This window comes from Tetrao urogallus (genome assembly GCF_951394365.1).
Source record: "Tetrao urogallus genome assembly, chromosome: 11".
In the NCBI taxonomy this organism is placed as follows: Eukaryota; Metazoa; Chordata; class Aves; order Galliformes; family Phasianidae; genus Tetrao; species Tetrao urogallus.
In genome coordinates, this window is record NC_136824.1 from 14787136 (window position 1) to 14807512 (window position 20377).

Below are 20377 nucleotides of genomic sequence, written 5' to 3' on the forward strand. Positions count from 1 at the left end.
CCCTCATTAACAACCACACCAAACCAGCAGTTAGCATCGGCGTTCATTAGAAATGCTCCATCTCATATAAAGAGTCGAACCCCCCAAACACAGAAAGAAGTAGGGACCAGAAGCCAGACAAGACATGGATGAGAACTACTGAGGACAAAATTGTGCGATTTGAAGCCTGACTCGCTTTGCTTTTAAATATTTGTGCAAAACTTACGTAATGTTTGTATATAAAAATTATTACAGCTTTCAAGGCTGCCTTTAGCAGTGTTAAATTAGAAAAGACAAAACAATATGCTATAGCCTCCCTGGATCTATAGGCCATCACATCATCTTAGTCTTCATTCGCAAGCGTCTCAGTGGATAGCCAGATTTTGGCACCACTCAAGAATTTGCTTAAAGGCGTTCCCAGAATGCTCCGTCTGCATAGGTTCCCTACAGGTGAAAATGGGAAAGAGGAGGAGAGAAAGTCTGGGGCCCCAGAGGTGTCGTTCAAACCATTTGCTCGGAAGTACATCCTGCCTTGATCCAGTTCTGAGCAGTTACCTTGCAAAGGAGAATTGCTTTTGCACTGTCGAAGGCTCCGGTTTAACATGTCTATTTCATCTGCCAGCAAAGAGACTTTATGGAAAGCAGCAATGAAGCCACCGTGATTAATCTGGGCCTCGGGAACCCAGCGGAAGTAGCACAGTTTCCAGAGTTTTATTTGTGTTCCAGAGATATGGGGCAGAATTACGCCGTGCAAATCAACAGGCTTTGCAAACCAGTCTCTGAAGTACTGTTCCATACTGTTACTCTGACTCTCTGTTTGCTGTAAGAAGTCTGGTTTCAGTTTCAGTATCAGAGAGTTTCTTCTTGGAAGGAACTCCTGCTCACTGATGATTCCATTTTTCAATGCTGGGGGGACACCTCGCAGTGTCGAGCTGTAGTTTTTCTGCAGAGAATAAATACTGGTCATTTTCCAGCTTTACCCTCACTGCAACAGCAGATTTCCCTGAGCAATTGCAGGTATTAAGCAGCTAAACCATGTGACCTTCAAACAGTTCTGCACTTCGGAGCCACTGCACGGCTCACAGACCAAATGGAGCCACTTGAGGCCTTCAGAAAGAAATACTTAGGTTTTCTAGGCTTAGCAAGACAACAAATGATTGTAGTAATCAGCACTCACAAATGACAACTCTGGGGAAAAGAAAGTGTGTCGCTGCTTTTCCACAGCTGGAATAATGCAGCTGCTGGCAGAGAGCTGAGGTGCATCAGGGAATGTCCTGGAACACAGGCACAGTCTTTACTTGTATTGAAAGCCCTGTGTGTACCTTTTCTTTAGGCCGTGGAGGTAAGAGAAGCCTTAGCACTCCTAGTGCTAAGTGACAGTGTAAAACATCACGTAACTGTACGTTTTTGACTTACAGTTAAGCACAAACAGTCCATTCACAAACAGAAGTCACCAGAGTTACCTTTGAGCGCTTGAAAGTTTTCACTGCTCCGTTCTGCACACATGGTGAGCTTTTCCCAATGTACAAAGGGTTGTGAAAGAGCAGGCGATCCCTGCTTGTAAACTGAAGAGACCAGTCCCAAACACAAGGAAATCTGAGGCCCTTCTCATCACCCAGCTGAATATTTTTGCTTATAGCAAATTCCTGCAAGAAGAAACATTTGGGCATATTACAAATCAAACATCTTCCACAAATCTGGACCATAGGAGTGTGTAATAACCAGGTAAGGAGGCATAGCTGAGAGGTGGCTGCAGATCAAACCAGTGCAGCAAGACAGCCTGCCGCTGGAACAAACAGCCATGCCCTGCTTTTCACTTACGCAGCAGAGATGCAGGACTAATGCTTACTTAGCAAAAAGCACTCCTCATAGTATGAAATCGTTCAATATTAAAACAATTCATATTCTGAGAATACACAAATGGTTTTTCAACGTTCTACTTCTTTGTGAGGTTGTTCCCTACAGCTTTAATGGGAAGCTGCCTAACAAAACTCACTCGTGCTTAATTTTTATCAGCCATCAAATATCATCTACAGAGTTCTCATAAAATCTAGTTTTCAAAAATAAATTCAAGTGCTCAGTTTCCTAAATATCTTGAAATAAGCATTCACTGTGCATTAATATTTTGCACTCGCACATCCTTTTCCAACTTTTTCTATTGTTTAAACAATTATGTCAGTGGACTTCAAAGTTTGCCTGAAATGTGAAATTCTATAATCGCCTGTCATTCTGCAATTCCAGACATAAATACACATTTCTTAGTGGAGCAGAAATAATCACGTACAATAGGAAAAAAAAAACTATGTAAAAAAGAAGAAATTCAGTAGACTTTCTTCCAGAACACTCTTACTGCCTTTGCAAAGCTCACCTGAAAGGACATTTGACCGTATTCACCCGGGGAGTATTTTGCACCAAACAAGAGTGCAACATTTTGGAAACATGAAGGAGCACCATTTGCTTTAGATGATGCAGCTGAAAATGGGCTGGAACACTTTAATACTCACAGTGCTTTCCTTTACTCGTTGATGAGGACAGTTGAAAAGGAAAGTGCCAAACAAGGAGATACGTGCACTGTCATACAGTATCGTCAAGTACATTTCAGAGAACTCAAAGGCTGCTGGGTACTGTTCTAGCAGCTGCCAAACACAGTCGAGAAACATCAAGAACAAAGGGGACTGGGAAGAGAAATGGAATTTAATTAGATCTCACATGGCAACTATTGATAAACAGCATTTCTCTACCCTGGATAGCAACTCATTTTCTCTGAAGTAAGTTTCATGAAATTGCATGAAAAGTATGGATGATATTTTTACTTTCAGACTTTTTTTGTGAGTAAATGTTTAAGGCAGTACAGTTATCAGATACAAATAAAGTCACTTTTACCTCTTTGTCAGATCTCTTTAAGTGGTTACACCTATCTAAAAACTGATATCCTGCCATGACCCATTCCTTCTGTATCAAGCTTTGAAATCCAACAATCGTTCGAAAGTAGGGATCCAGCATGACTTGAACGAGAGAAGCAACAAGACAGCTCAGGTCCCGTCCCTCTTCCTCTGTGAATCACACAGAATGTATGAAATACATGAGGTGCACATTCACACACACACATACAAAGTAATATCACAAAGGCAACTGGGCTTAGTTTTGAATTTCTTTTAAATTTAACATAATTTATAATTATAAAAATATATATCTTTACATTTATTTCGTGTTGTGGGTTTGTGCAGTTATTTCAGTTTCAAAAATAAGAGCTACCTTTTTTATTTTTAATTTGTTTTAACCAAGACTCATCCCATATTGATGGTTCCTGCTGCATATGCAGCTAGCAATGCATTCACAAAGAACCAAAGCATCCCAGGGAAAGCCTGGTACTTACAAAACATGCTGTGCAGGAGGGTAATCCTGTTGAGGGAAAGCTTTAACATGTATTCTACCCTGAAGCAGTTCTTACAAAGCTAATAAACCAAGGTTGACAAGCATGATACACGAGCCAAACATGTCTTGTAAAAATGACAGAAATTACAATGTTTCTGATCTAGAAAGCAGAAAGTTTTTCAGAGAGTTTTCTTCTAGAACGTCTGTTTGCACTGACATTGGTTGCTCTTGTGTAACTGAAGTGCCACGAGCTGGTAAATGAGCCCTCTGAATTACAGTGGTATTGCTTACACAAGGAATATTAGCCCAGCTTACACAGTACAAAAGTCCACCCTGCAGTTCTGATGCTACCGTATCGTTATCAGAGCAAAAACAAGAAGGCTCAAAGTGAAATTCCCCTTTGATTCTATGGACTACACTACAGTCCAGAAACATAATAAAATTATCTTCCATTCCAGGTCCTCAAATGCTTAAAATATTTAGAACTGATGTGTTTATCACTTATAAAGATTATAGTTTATTTTAAGAAATTGTGTTTGTGTACATTACACCATTCATGCTAAGAATTACAGGCGTGGCTGTATTACCTTGTAGAACTACAGAAACGTGCTTACACTCCATCATGTATACGAGCTCAGCAGAATGCTTAAGAAATGATCTAGACAGGGAAAGAAAGTGATATCGCAATTAACATTATAGTTTCACACTCTTAAAAAATATCAGTCCTACCTATATTTCCCTAATTTGTTAATTAAAATAGCAAATCCTTCAACCAATTCACTTCTTTCTTATACTGTGCAAGTCTTCCACATCTCAGGAGCCATGTTATTAATGATACAAACCTGATATACTCTAACCAGCGAGTATTTTCCAGTGAGGACAGCCACTTCTCTTCTGTTTCTTCAAAGGGCTCTGCAATAAGGAAAGCAGTAATGCTGCAGAACAACCATCTATTCTCTTATGTCTATTAGAATTGTAGTTCAAGGAAACGACCACCTCAGAAGGACAGCTCAGCTTACCATTAACACACAGCTGTTTGAGTTTGATGTGCGCAGCCTGGATTTCCTGGATGTTGGGAAGACACTTGTCCAGATCAGATTTGTAGACGTCACTTCTCAGGGGATGGCTTCGAGTTATTGCATTACAAATCCTTAAAGAAGTAAAAATAAAAAAAATTATTTAATTACTGGAGAGAGAGAGAGAGAGAGAGAGAGAGAGAGAGAGAGAGAGACAACTTATGAAACATGCCAAACTGCAAAACAGCAAAAACATGTAAAACACATGCTTTGTTAAAAAAGAAAGAACAAGTTCCAGTTTATCTTTAGGAGATACTTTGCTCCTGCTACAAAGCTGCTGGCTCAAATATTTTCGATACCTGAAGCTACAAAGCAAAAATGGAAGGGTTGAACTTTAAAACACTTTGGGTAAGTGAAAATCTGAGGCAGAGTTGCAGGTTAAACAAGCAGCTCTACGCAATGTTTCATTTTCCACCATTTTTAGTAAGACTTACCTGTGCCAAACAAACACAACATGCATCAAGTACATAAAGCCAGGAAATCTGACAGGATTTCAAAATGGAACTCAAAGCCCCAGCATAACACACGCAGTGCAACACCTAAAACAAGCGGCTGTGTGTATTGTGGCATTGCATCTAGAAAACAGTAAATGCTATAAAACAAATCACTTTTGCTGTGGTTCTCTGAAGCAGGTAAGAAATTCTACATAAACTAAGTTTTACTGCAGTATCACCAATACTGATCCAATCCTTCTAACAGTGAATTCTATTGGTTGGAAGACTGGCAATTAAAAAATACACAGCCATTAAACTCAATAAATTATTCGGTTTTCCAGCTGAACCGGACCTTGAACAGAACATGTGCCTGGACTATACTCAGAAGACCATTTCTCAAAAGATTTTGCACTGTAACATTAAGAAAAAATATGCTCTGCACTACAGAACGCTGCTGTACATTACACACCATTGCCACACACTTTATGCTGTATCTGGTTAAAGAATAACATCAACTAATTGTTTACCTTTGATCAATTCTTCTTTGTTGCAGCACATCCTTGATGTTGGCCATTCTTACAAGGGCACTCCCGTTGGGATGATTCCAGGACCATAACTAATAGACGAAAAACACAAAACAACAACAAAGCATGTTTGTGTTATTCTGTGTGCATTTTTTTTCTTAATGCTCTCTAAGCTATGTTAACTGGCATACATATCTTCTATTTAATGTTGCATAAATAAAGAATGAAGACTTTACTTACTGGCATTCGTCTCCCAATAAAAGAGTGGGAGTAGAGCTTAAGGTCTTGATCTGCTAAGGAAGAAGGGACCACAAAATATTCTGGAAGGCTTGGGAAACAAACACGATACAAAAAGTTACTTTTCCCTAAGTATTTTATCAGCTTTTCTTTTGTTGCAGTGCTGTCTTATCAGCTCTGTTCAACTTCTAAAGCATCAGACATTAATATCACAGGGCTAACTAGTTGTCATGTGCATCTCCTACATCTATGGCTCAGGTGCATTTGCTTACAAACATGCAAATTTCAGAGGCACAAGAGCATGAAAGAAATAGATGCCAGATTCAATACGTTCTGAAAATACAGCATTCCTACAAAGACAGCATCTGCAGGATCTTCCAGCTAAGGGCTCTCTGCAGGGAGCACACTGAAGGGTTAAATTAGAGTTGGGTGGGATTGAGACTTAGAGGAGAAAAGACAGCATAATTGCCTCATTTGCTTCTATGCTTACTTGCATTATAAGAAAAACTTACCAAGTAGATATCATATAACCTTCATTGACTGAACAAACTCTCCACTCTGATGCACCCGTCCTTTTGATTTCTCTATCCCAATCAGAGTAAGTTTCAAACAAAGGTGTCTGCTGACCACTGGCACTGCTGATGCCACCACCACTGCCTCCACCGCCTCCTGGGTCTACTCCATTCACCTTCTTTGCTAGGAAAAGAAAATTCATCAATGCACATTAAAAAAAAAAACATTTATCTTCCTAATTACAAGACAAATACCAGTACCAGCTTTACCTATCTTTGCATGAACACAGATCTGTGGCTCAATGACGGCTAAGATGCAAATGCATTTTTTTCCTGTGATGTCAACAGAGAAGTGACATAAAGCTGGTGTGTTGTGCTGCTTGCTAGAAAGCAGAACATGCTAATGGTCAGGAGCAGAGCTTATCTTCAGTGACAAGATGTCTCTCTTCAACATGCCGAAGTCACAGATGTTTTAGAAGCATCTAACCTTTACATGCTACCCTTTAATTAACTGTCTTCTGTATGAAGTAAAATACTTGGTACACAATTTCAACAGTTTTTCCTTACAAGTTACCATCTGTATTAATAAAAAGAAAAAAAACAAGTGAAGGCTAGGCTAAAAACTGTTTGATAATGTTTTTTAATTTTTAATTTTAATTTTTAAATATGTTACATATGTACATACACATATATATGCACACCTGACCCATCACTTTGTGGGTAGGGACCAAAATGATATGCCCTGCTACTATTACAGAAAATTCTCTTTGCTGGTCATTCTTTAGGTGCCAAGGATGCAGTCAGCTGTGTCAAAGGAGACTGCACTCTGTTCCTCAGTACTTGGTAAAGTTATTAAATGAAGGTGAAAGAAGTTGAGACTTTTCCACCAGGAAAACTCCTTGTAAGCATCGTAAAGATGGAAGGAACGATGTGAACTCTGCCCAAGCGAAGCAGAAGTCACTCTATTGCGATTTCAGTGACTGTATCTTCTACCTTCTGCTATCTATCAACTTGAGCACTCAGACTACTTTTTATAATTTCATTCTTTCAGAAGAAAACTACACAGAACTCAGGATGAAGGAGTTGTCCAAACGTACGCAGAGGAATGTTGTAATTACCAGGCGGTTCATGTTAGAATTTCACTGTTTAACAACTGTTAATTATCAAACATATTCTAGGATAAGACAACGTTCAGGTACACCAGGGCAACGCAGGCTCTTTATGTTCCCCTAGCAGCACAATGACAGCATTTCAAATCCCGCTGTACCAGGATTGCTGAGAGCAGTCACAGAACACAGCGCTGTAACGGTAGGAGCACAGCCACAGATCCATGCCACAAACCAACCAGGGGACACTTTAACATGTGGAGATCTTTCAGTTCATAACAGTAACAATCACCGCCAAGTATTTCAAGCTTTTTCCTCCAGCAACTACAACCAGTTTCTGCCATTCTGATCTGCTGCTTCATAGGAATAACGTATTTTACCCACCTCTTGTAATTGTTCCCCTATTTGTTTTTTCCCTATACTGCAAATCGAACTTTAAGAACAAAATTAAAGCAACTTTGTGGCAGACCACTATTTTGTTCATGCTCTGCTTTAACAGTTCATTGTCCCCTTTTCTGCACAATGACTTCCTCCCTAGTACCTCATTACACAACCTTAACAACCACCCAAGATTTACCAGGTAAGAAAATATGTCATTATGCGTGCAATATAATCACATGCACATTCATTCTTGTGCATGCACACGGCGGTCATGTAGGCACCTGCATGGAAAATGTCCATTTTTGTACAAATTTGAATGTCTGAGCCTACGATTCCACAGCATTCAAATTTTGTGACAGGCAGATCAGCGGTTTCTAATCTCAGCTGCTGAGCAAATGTTTCAGTACCACAGAACTACGCTGACGGTACTTCTGCTATTTGGAGGCTTGTAGTGCTAGAACTGATCGTTTTCAGCTGTGTATTGGCTGGGGAACACTAAGCAGTGACCGCACAGCATTACACTAGAAACCAAGTTCCAAAGGCATCTTTTTCAGGCTTACCTAACTGACAGGGTTCAGTTGGAGATTGGCCTTGAGCAGAGAGGGTGTGCTCCAACTCAGCAGGGGTGGTGGAGGTTTTGGGTGGGAAGAACTGCCTAGTAAGCCTCTAGGAAAGAAGGTATGGAGTCCCAAGCTGCACAAATCCTCCTGCAATACCACCAGAAGAGAAACTTATTCCCAAAAGAAGGGCAGCTGAATGAGCCTGCCTGATGGGAGATTAGCTAGGCACCTAGAGTACCAGTAAAGTCCCATATGCTGATAGGAGGACCAAAGTGTGAACTGGAAATATGAGTATTCATGCTGACATCGGTAGCTTTGTTTCACACAAGAAATATATTTCTTTTGATTTTGGTACTTAAAATCAATCATGGCAACTGACTTGCATCTGAGAGTAAGAGGTTGGCTGCAGGACAGGCCACTTTAATTACCCCGAGGAAGCCTCAAATGCTTTTTGCTGTTGTTTCTGGATAGAAGCCTTACTAAACTTACACATTGTAGAATAATGAAAATATTTTCATACATACCTGGGTTATGATATATTTCCCCAACATACTCGAATGCAAAGAGAAGCTGAAGATCCGTTGGCTGAGAATAATGAGCTATTGCAAGGCACACCTAGGATAGAAACAGTTATTAGTAATACTTATCTACATAGAATTTATTGCCCATGATTATGATAGCACTAACTTTGCAGAGCAAAAGCTAAAACCAGGCCTCAGGCCTACTTCCATACCGATTTGAAGGGAAAACAAGAGGTTGCTTGAAGACTTCTAGGACCTATGCTAATTTCACACTTTATTGTGTTTCAAAATTGTGAAAAGTACTGATGAATGTAAGTAAAAAGCAAATTATTTGGTAATAAAGAACAGCTTTTCTCCCTATGCCACCTGCAAATGAATAATTCACAGTGGGAGATGCTTTCTTGGTGTTTGTAGTTTACCAGTTGAATGAGTGGCTGAAGTTTCTCCACCAATCTCCAAACTCAGTAAAAACAGAATTTTCATGTTAGTCCTGTTTGTCAAGGGTGGGGGAACTGCAATTCTTCCCACTCCTCAGCTGTGAGAACTGAAGCAGGAGCCAACTGAAACATATCAACATGTCAGCCTCGCTAAATCTGGCCCAGCCCATATAACTTCAGACTCAGATGGCTCATTTTCATTCAAAAAGGAACCCGCCCAGCACTTCTAGCTGCCTGCAGGCTTCACAAGCTCCAACTCCATCTCTGACAATCCGATGCAGCAATCAGGTTTGACCAGGCTGAGTCACAGCCCCTGTTCTGGGAAGAGAAATTCATCAGAGATTTCAAATAAGAGGTGCATCCTCACAACTGCAGAGATCAACCTGAGGCACGAGGAGACTTGTCTAAGCTTTCACGTTCTTCCTAATAGCTCAGGACCGGCATATAAGCAATTTGGTTTCTCTCCAAACACATGGTCCTTTTTAGTAGAACTCGTCCTGTTAAAACTAAGAATGCAACAGACTGTTTAACATTAGATACTGGGTATCAAGCAGCCAAATTTTGCTATCTGTTGTTGCTTTACAGGTGGTAAAATCACCAATAAATAAAAGGACTTGAAAAAAAGTAATGCAAAAATTGAACTCAGGAAGAAAAAAAAACCTTTCAAGTACAGTTTTGTGCTGTTATTCTTTATATTTCAGGATTTGATTTTGAGCCTTTAGCTTTGCCTCCTTCCCTCAGGATTTGTTCATTCTACTAGAACGTACCTGCCTCACCTCTAAAGATAACAGGTTATAAAATACAAACTCTACAAATCTCTATGTTCAGATACAGAAACTCAATATGCTCAAATTTTTACTTAGGACAAAGATGCCGTGCAGTCTAAGTTCATACTATCACCACCTAAAACCTCGTGTCTCCTTTTGCTTCCTTCCTTTCAACTCTGTGACTTTTATACCTGGCACCACGGGCACCATTTATTCGCTGCTAAGCCGTCTCAGACATTAATTTTGAACAAGTTTCTGTGCTTCCAAGAAATTTTGTTCTGTTAGTGAAGAAAAGTTGTCTTATTCTGAAGCATATAAAAGAAAAATATTTATTATACCAACTGAAGGAATACTACTATTGGCAGCACTGTGCAATGGGAAAAGCATCCAGGCTCATTTGTGCAAAGTTCTGCATGGAAAAAGCTTCTGTACGTCTACTAGTTGGCATGCAACATGTAAGCAGCATTATGGAACCTTTGCTATGTTTTTGTATTGATGTTGGCTTTTGATGGGTACATTGCCTACAATTTATAAGGCCAGTAATGACTGCAGACTAACTACAGCTGAATTTTTTTCCCCACAGATTCGCCAACAAAAAAACTCCTATCAAGCTTTACAAGAACAGTTGTTTTGCCTTTTCTCCCCACCACTTTCAGTTTTATGACAGAGCTGCAGTACAAAACAGAGGACAGAACATTCCTGAGAAAGGAACAGTGGAAGTGTTACAGGGAAATGGACTAGCACAGCCACTTATTAGCCAATTTCCAGCATTTGGTAAAGCCATTAATAACTATCAAGAAGTAATCAGAAGCCTTGCACGTTTTAATACACCTTGTAAATTTAAAAAGCTGAAGAACTCTAATAAGGCAACAGCAATTCTGTAACATTGGCATTTTCTAACAGACTGCTTTTGCCCATCAGTAACAATGAAGCAAAATGGAAATCCGCATACATCTACATTCTAACTTCCATTGTTTTCATTAACTTTTCATTAGAGCAACTGCTGTTAGAGTCACTCACAATCTTCATTTACGGGCATGAAGGATGAAAGCCTTTTGCTACGCTGATCAGGTTTCAAAGGCTTGAAGATGAACTGAAAGGCATAAAAGGATTCCACTGTGCTGCCAAATAATACAACAGAAATACAGTAAAAACTATTTTTAAAGGCAGAATCTAAGAACTCTGTCTTTGAAAAAGAAAGCATGTGTGGTGTGTTAAGAGGGCTCAGCTGAGGGGAGATGAGCACCAAGATCTGCTGCACAGCAAACATGAGGCCATAGCTGTGCTCTTGAGCCCAGCTGCTAAAAAACTTTCCTTAGGTGTCCAGACAGTGCTCCAGATAGTGCGTGAGTGAAACAGCCCACCTGTGCATTACAGCTGAGGTTCAAAACCCCATTTCGGCTGCTTTAAATAAATAAAATTACTCAGCTCTCACTTTACATCTTAGAAAAAAAATGAGTAATATACACTAAGCAACATTAAAGACATGCTCATTTTCTTTCCCTTCCTAAGCTTGCATAGTAGTTTTATTGTCTGCAAGTTTCAAAGGACAAGTAAATTCCACAGATCTCAACAGATTATTACCATAAGCAGAAAGTTCTTAAATGGGAAGACAAACATGTTTTACAGGAAATGTTCTCATATCAAACTGAAAAATGTTTGGTATTTTTGCCAATTTAAAATTGTGTAAAGCTGAAGATATTTAGGCTCAGTCAAACAAGAGAATAGGCTGCCTGCTGGAAAGTTCATTTATTAAGAACAGTAAACACAATGGGTTTAATTATTTCACTGCACAAAGGCCATTTCCCCATGTCAGCGCCCTCTGCACAACCCCTTGCTGCACAAAATAAGCGATGCTTGCAGGGCAAGGCTTTCCTTCCTTAACAGAAGTTTTACCAGTAAGAGGAGCTTCAAAGCATCATCAATACTCTTTGGAAAAAAATTCTGAGCACTCACACTGAAGATGTGTTCTGGTAGCACAGTGCTGCATTTCACCTCTTTCCTTACAACAGACCGACCGATGAACCCATTGAAAGCACATTATTTCTCCTTACTACAGCAGTTCCCATTCCCAATAGACATCTGTAATGGAAACTCAAGCAACCAGGACTAGATCAAGTCCCACAGAAACACTTTCTGATTTTCCAGGCAGCAAGTCTTCTTGGAACAAGCAGCTTTCAGCTCAAAGACCCTCCAGCCCCAGCCGTCACGCACGTTCTCCTAGCTGCTAAATTACCCACTGCCTAACCCCAAGCACTGCTTTCTTCCCCTTCTGTAGGAGTTCCAGTAGCAGCAGTGCATTAATTTGGTTTGTATACAAGTACTCTACGTAAGAGGAAATAGTAAAACAACTTCAGAAGCTGAAATAATACATATCAGAACCCTCATTTGCACAAACACGTTTGAAGTCTCAGCACAGGTTAACCAAGCCTTCAGACATTAAATATTGTCAAATACTAAAATGCACTGCTGCTATGTTTAAACCACCAATAGATGAACTTACTTTGGGGGAAGAAAAAAAAAAAAAGCTTTCTTCATCTCTCCAAAAACCATAAGAACATAAAAGTTTTCTCATGTATTCCCAGTTTTCTCATGTATTCCCAGATTCAAGATATTACATTCCAGAATTAGTACAATTGGAAGATAATAGAGAAGTTTGGGGGGTGAAGGAGGAGGAAGACCTTAGGAAGGGTCAGGATGATTTGTTCAAAACTCTCGTCAGTTTCACATTATTCCTTGCAATCATTAGGAAAAAATGGCACCACTTCATCCCACATGTTATGGCATGTATGAAGGACAGCTGCCACTGCACGGGAAACAAGACTTGGGACAGTTTGCATTCTGTTTTGATCAAGCTTGTGTTTCTGAAACTCATCTCCTACATGTTTTGAAAAGTTTCCTAAAGGAAAAGAGTTGAGGGAGCTCTAGAAGAGAAAGGGAGTCCAAAAATGGATACGTACTTAGGAAACAGGAGATTACAGGGTGTGTGCCACTCTGGTACATGGCCAAGACTCATTTGTGTGGTAAGGCAGCACACTTTCTATCACAAAACAGACATAAAGCTTCAACTTCTTAAATATTTTTATATCTTAGTCTAGTGTCAGGTATTGCAGAGACTGGAAATCAGCAGGTCTTTCCAATTTGACCTGCTGTGATTTCTAAAATAAAATTATTCCTTTTCCTTTAAAGAAGGTGAAATGCTGCTGCTTCCACATTGCCTAACTTCAGACTTCCCCAACTTGCTTCCCCATCCTCCGCTTCCTCCCACACCCAGCTGGCTTTCCTTCCTGTGGAGATCCTACAGTTATTTTAGAGACAAAATGGAAACCAACTGCTACATGGTGAGGAATGCAAGGTTCCACCCCTCAGTCACTTCTTAACTCCTATTTCCCAAACATCCATGGATAAAAATAAGAAAGGAAATATTTACCTGACTGGTTAACGCTGCGGCAGTATTCCATTAGCACGAGTTGGCTGCAGCTAATGCTGGGCGTGTGTTTATTAAGGTACATCGAAGGAATGAGTTTTCATACTCCTCCATAATATCTAGCACCTTAATAAGTTAATTCATCTAAATCTGATGCGTTCTCCCACTTTATTTCTGCTTCAATTTGAGAAAGAAGAACTTGGGAAGATCTCCCAGCACTACCCTCATGCTTATTTACATGTATTTATGTCATTAAATAGATTGTCCATATCTGCTCTGACTGCTTTCAAATTTGGATCATTTCTTCCCCCATTTACTACCCCAATCAGAATACTCTTTATTCCAGTAAGCAGCCTAATTAGCAGGGGTTATTCTCCCTTATGTCCTGTTCTGCAGAGCTAGCTACTTCCTTAGAAACAGATTACAGTCTTTGTCAACACCGATTTATGTAACTGAATGCTGATGAGCATTTCCATTGCATTCCAGAAACTCTGCTTGAAGCAACTTAACCGTGAAAGTTACGGCCGATTCTCCTTGCAACCATTCCACACGTTTAAAGTTCACCTTTGAAGTAATAATTACCAAGTGTTTTACTTTCAAGCCATTACTGTACCCAATTAAGTTGAATGCACAAATACTCCCACAGTTTGAAGTGTATACTGCAGTAAGGAGGGTTTCATTTTGAACTTGTTTCATTTACACAACGATGCAGTCCTGTACTATAGGGATTTCACTTGGGTAGAAAGAAATCTCCCTGCCCTGATCCGGGTACCTGACAGCATTTCTGCCAAGTCTGCCAGAGGAAGCTATTTATGATTTATAGAGGCCTGGCATGCAGGTCTCCTGCTTTACAGAACAGAGATTGCAATACCAACTGTAACATCATCTTCTCTTCTGCTTATTTTAAAGCTATGAAATAGAAAAAGCTTTATAAAAAAACCAAAAACCTGCAAGTCAGAAATACTTCTGACATGATTATAATTAAATTGTAGCCTCCGCAACTGTGATTCTAACAGAAAAGCTGAGTTCTGCAGCTTCTTAATACCAGAAACCATAGGAAACATTCATATATCCCATATACAAAATTCTACATTCTTGGTTGGTTGTGGGGTTTTTTGTTTGCTTTTTTACACTCAGGATGTTTTCATATCTAGTTCCAAAATGAGCATGATCACATTTCAGAGAAAAAACAGTTGTGTCTAGCTCACAACTGCCAGTAGAGGGGAGAGCAGCTAATGGTCACCTAATGGAGACAGCCCTGTAGAGGAAGGGGTTCCAGAAGCCCATTTACAATGGTTCCAGGTTTTGGTGCTCCTTACAAAATTTAGGCACATACCACTATTTCCATGCACACAGCTATCAAATTTCCATGCACAAATAGCAGGATGTAAACATATATTAAGAGGTACTTCAGTCACACGGGGGGGTCTGACCACCTGTCCCTGACTGTTTTCAATCTTTAGGACAGCTTTGGTAACGTGTGCTGATCGAAAGGCAGGAACAGAAACCAGATAAAAATCTTTCAAGAACGTGGAGCTAGCATGCCATTTAAATGCCACAGAGAACAAAACAATTCCATCCCATATGCTACATAAGACCATTCTACTTGAGTTCACTGGAACATCTGAAGCAAAATCTTGATAGAGAAACCAGATCTAAGGACAACTTGCCTTCAGGCAATTATATTTGACTGTTAACAGAATAACATCGTTATGAAAATACTAGATTATGTTAACAGAAGTTTACCTCCCTTCAAGTAAAAGCGTGCTCCTGTACTGCACCCAAACATGAAAGCTGCAGTCACCTTCTGCAGGAGTCACAGCTGTAAGTTACATCTGTACACATTTCCTTCCACTCCTCTTTGTGATCACGGCCTGATACTTGTAAATGGGAACTGCCATGTTTTTAGTCACCACCACTACTATTCTTATAAACAGATTCAGATCCTTCTGCATCCCCAAAACTATTCTTCTTATCAGTAATCACACTGACCATGTAATTACAAACACATACAACAAATGTTTTTATAAAAAGGTTTTGCATTTTGCTCTTGCATAAGGAAATGCAGCACAAGAAGTGTTAATGAGATTCTGAGTTTGTGCTCTCCTTCCCCTCCTCCAGGCTAATTACTCCTCTTAACTGTGACAACCAATCAGAAAGAGTTGCTATAAAGATATTCCAGATAGACTGCTCCTGGGTGACTTCAGAGAAGCTGTAAAAGGGGAACTGACTGCTGAAAGACTGCCAGACATGAAAGGTTATGAACAGCAGACAGGCAGGAATGAAGAACACTAACGAGGAAGAACAGCATGGTTCACAACTAGGTTTCTGCTAATGGATCTCTGTAAGAGTAGAACATGGAGAAGTAACCGTATTGGGCATCATTCTGTCGATAAATGCAAACACACTTATGTCTGGGCAGATGGTACTGAGGATTTACAGGGTTAAGCTCAAACTTTATCCCACTGAGAAGGAGAACTCAACCTCTGAGCAAATTGGGTCATTCCTTACAAAAAGGCTGGCATGCCATGCCTGGCCACAAAGCAATGCAACAGAGGTGAAAAGAGCTGTAACTGCAACAGCTACGCCAGCATTCCACAGCAAGAAAGCTGGTGAGCCAGCATTATGTAGACTGCTCAGCTCTGAGTAGGAGAGACTTATCTGAGCCTTAACAGGTTAAACAATGTTGCAGGATGTTACCGAGACTAATGACAAGTGTTTAAATTGGGGAATACAATTTCTAGTAGTGTACAGAAAGATAATTCCACACCAGAAGGCATGCAGCTCTTAGCCAGGACAGCACTAACAAAGAACACACTTTTTCAAGAGCTCACAGAACTTGTTGTGTTAAACATACAAGAATTACATATAACATAACATTCTATGTTAACTGTTGAGTCCTGGTCTGACCCACTGATTGAGCACCTGTGGAAAGAACCTGGGAGCACAGGTGAAGGCAATTCAGCTTTGTGACTGGAAGGGGGGGGCCTGGCTGTACATCTCCTAGACCCCATTTAAGGGCTGACTGCCAGAGAGAAGAATCTCTGGTTGGAGATCCATCCCTCATGGAGTTTTTGCTGTGAGTTGATATCTACAGGCATGGGTGAGCACCTTTCTTTGTAACACCATTCCATCACACTTGTCCCTTTGTCACTACAGCTCCTGCATCACCATTTCACCACCATGATCTTCCTGACTGTTACAACAGTACACTCCACACACTAAAGTTTTTACTTTTGGAAAACCTAAGTATCAAACCCATACTGAAATGTAAACATCTGTTGCACAACTGCAACATGAAGGTTGTAAAATGTTCCTTCACCTGGTGAATTTAAGAAGTACAATATCAGATAAGAAATGCAGATTTATCTTACATGAAAAGAAAAACAGCAGATATGTCACATTACATTTCTTATCTAATCATTTTTACACTAAATCCAGATACTTTCCTGCAATATAATTAGGCTAATTTTCAAATTCTCCCTCTGTGCACTTCTATTAAAACAAAACATTACATGTAACACACACATGCTAGTTCTATCTACACAGCAAGGCTTCATAAAATGACATATTACCTTTTTTGCACTTTCAGGACCTGCTTCATCAAAACGAAATCTGACAATTCGAAAATCTTTGCAATAAATGATTAATTCAGTTGGATTAAATTTAAGTTTCTGGTTGGGACCAAGGACTTTCTGCTTCCTCTTGGTATCATTCACTGTAAAATAAAAGACAAAGTTATTGCACTGTGTTTTTTAAGCACACAAGAAAAGACTGGCTCAAGCAGATACAATAGCATTGCTACCAGAACTGCATTTCAAATACTCAGTTTAGGTAAAGCTTGTATATATGCTCTTGTTGAGGAATGTCCTTTCAAATAAGTGGCCGAATTACTGTTTCCCACACACCCATATTATTTTTATGGATCAACAACTTCACAAACATGGAATTAACATGCAGTACTTCAAAGAGCAATTTTGGTTCCCTGGCAGTTGATCACATATTCTGCAAGGACCTTCTGATGTACACTAATTAGCAGAGATGCTTTTTCCCTCTCCTTCCATTTGGATGTATAAAAAGAAGTGTCTGAGTTAAGACATAGATTAACTGCTTATTTCTGACATAAAACTAAATAATGTAAGCACAGTAATTTGGCAGGCTGCGTAGACATGCATAGACAGGATGTCTCTTAGACTGTGCAACTCACCTTCAAATGGAGGAACTAAAGTTTTTTAAAATAATAATCACTAAAGCCAAAGGGATTTTATTAGTGTTAACTGGGAAAACAGCAGCACACAGCTGCTGAATGATTAATTGCCACGGCTGGCTGTCACAGGTGTCTTCTGGATTAGGCTTCACTAATTCCAGGAAACAAAAAGCAGGATGGATCTACGCACCATGCTCTTTACTATCCTGAGAAAAGCATGAAGAGTTTATGGCTACACAAGGAGCTAACAACTACTAATAATACTAAACAGTGTTATCAGTAGCTTACTCTTACTATAATTGCAGTTACTTAGAGCGTATCAGGTGGACTAGCAGCTCTTTTCAAGAAAGTCTCTCGCATCTCACATGCTCTGCTTCTTTTCAGCTGCATCTTCCACTTCCCAACCCCTACGTGAAAATCTCAACCAGAAACTCAAAAGCCAAGGGATGTAACTGAAAAGAACAACTCCTACTGGCCACTGTATGTGTGTATATACACATACGCATATTTAGATATAAGTCAATCAAACAATATACCCTCAGCTATTCAAGCAACCTCTTCTGCAACTTCAGTCAAAGCTCTCTCAATTCTTGTTAAGAAAAGCTTATGCTTTACTGAATTTAGGTAAATCTGCACAATAGAAGAACAAAGACTCATTCCTTTAAATGTGCAACAAGAAATACTATTATTCCCCTCTAAAGAACTTCAAATTTTCATGGAAAAGCCAAACGAAGGGGTACAAGATAATTTCTATCATTCTTGTAATGAAACTGCCAATGTTAGGCTATTTGAAAGTTTACCCTGGGGAAAGATGAAGAAAAGAGTAATCTACAGCCTGTCAGACCTCAAGTTTCAAAATAAAATCTATCAGTAGTCTCCATCTGGGAGCCAAACACGCCATAGAATAGAGGACATAATTATTAGATCATTCAAAGATACTGGCTCTTTCCCCCTATTTAGCAGAACATATTACGTGAGTGTCTGCAACAGATGCTAAACAATAAGGCTGCAGCACTACTGTAACATAAGCATCTCTCCATAGAATGCAGTCATTAACAGATGTCTTCAGTTTTGAAACTGCTGCCTATTGAAAAAGGGCAGTAAGTGTGGCCAGCCCAAGACCATACAGAAGGCCAGCAGCATCTCTTCATTCAAAAACAGCATTTCTTCACAATGTTCCTTCTCAGGCACAAATTCATCTTTTCTTTGCAATTAAAAACTCCTTCTAGAGTGGAAATGGATTACTGAATGACTTCAGGCAACAAAAGCTTATCTACAAGCAATTATTTAAACTGCATACAGTCAAAAACAAGTATTTAGCAGCCCTAGCTGTAACAGCAATACAACAATTGATTACTTATGAAATTCTTCAGTTAAAAGATGGAAAATGTTCTTTTTAGCTTAGCCTATTGGATCCACGTGATCAAAAACTGCTTCTTCAAAATGAAGCATAGTTTTTTCTTCAGATTAAGATGACTACTGTCATTCGTAGATTTTGAGGACTGCTGGCTACTAACCTGGCTAAAAGTTAGACTATATTTACACAGAAGAAATTCACATGCTCAAAAACAAACAAAAAAAAACATCAAAATCTGTACTGCAGTAACAGGTGTGTATCACAGAACAAGTGCTGATCTGTTATTGTGCTAATGTTTAGTACCAATATTGGTGGGCCTTGAATTGGGTATTTGACAATGATTGTGCATAACCTAACCAGCAGTTAGCAGCTGTGAACTGACTAAGCACGATGACAGGCTTCAACTCTTTTAGACATACCTGTGACAATCTGCTCAATGCATGTCAGAGGAACATCATGTTCACCAAGAAGAAGATTTTTGTAATGGAATTTCTGAAACACATGAACTCATAGTCATCAATTGCAGCTCTGCAGTTCTCAAGCAGATACACAACTTCAAAGAAACAACAATAAAAAAAAAAATCAGGCACACCTAGACTTTCCTCACATGTACCACCCTTGGCTATTCACAAGCAACTGAAAATACTGAAACTAGCTTTCTCGTGTTGGGGAATGCATGCCAAACAGTTTGCAAGAGCCAGTGGAGTATGCAAAAAGCATCATGATTTGTATTTTTAGCCTTAAGATTTGCTGGCAAAAATTCAGTGTAATCTGAAGCATAAAGTTCATACATATATATTTTAAAAAAATAAACAGCTACTGTAGTTGACTATTACTCTATTATTGTAAATCATAAGAAAGCAAAAAATATGAACTCAGCTTTCATGAGGACAAACACAAAGCTTTATTTTCCTATAACAAATCGAACTAGAAGAGTTTAAATATTAAGAATTCCTCCTTGATGCTAGTACAAATTCCCCAGTACAGACGATTCTGAGCGTTCTGAGTTCACCTTCCTTACAGTACACTGCATGTGGCCACTTACTCCTTTCACATAAAGCAAAAGCAGTAAGAATCTCAGCCCTACTTGGTGAATAACCAGAGCAGGAAAATACAATTGAACAATAACAACCTTAAGTGCACTTACTTACCTCCAACACGCACATAAAACAGTGGCTATTCAATTGACACTTGCTTTTAGAGGAACAAGTAACATCATCTACTTTTGCTCCTTAGAACAAAGGCATAACCAGCCAAACGCCAATAAGATTTGCCAACTGCTTCATGACCAAAAACATATTTTTGTCATGCTGAAAATGTAACTTTTTGAAGTAGCTTTTCTCAAACACAGGGCTCCTGAGAAAGTGCCTGTGTACTTTTGGAGCTTTATACCTGCACAGTTAATGCAGCATTCCTTTGAAAACTGCAAAAGGAATACAAGACAACTCCACTGAAAATAACACACAGCTCACAATTT

The 20377-nt window shown here is 39.4% G+C and overlaps 1 protein-coding gene across 1 annotated transcript in view; it reads right to left on the reverse strand.

Annotated features, from left to right (window-relative positions):
- Positions 1–322: 322 nt before the first annotated feature.
- Positions 323–20377, reverse strand: part of MTMR10 (myotubularin related protein 10) — a gene marked incomplete at both ends in the record, with an annotated part of 33611 nt that continues 13556 nt past the window's right edge. The window contains 13 exons of the mRNA XM_079541195.1: positions 323–922; positions 1443–1625; positions 2484–2654; positions 2863–3032; positions 3942–4012; positions 4197–4266; positions 4374–4504; positions 5392–5480; positions 5629–5716; positions 6138–6321; positions 8709–8799; positions 16912–17054; positions 19320–19392. Coding sequence (XP_079397321.1) covers positions 323–922; positions 1443–1625; positions 2484–2654; positions 2863–3032; positions 3942–4012; positions 4197–4266; positions 4374–4504; positions 5392–5480; positions 5629–5716; positions 6138–6321; positions 8709–8799; positions 16912–17054; positions 19320–19392 — 2064 coding nt within the window. The remainder of the gene's footprint in view (positions 923–1442; positions 1626–2483; positions 2655–2862; positions 3033–3941; positions 4013–4196; positions 4267–4373; positions 4505–5391; positions 5481–5628; positions 5717–6137; positions 6322–8708; positions 8800–16911; positions 17055–19319; positions 19393–20377) is intronic.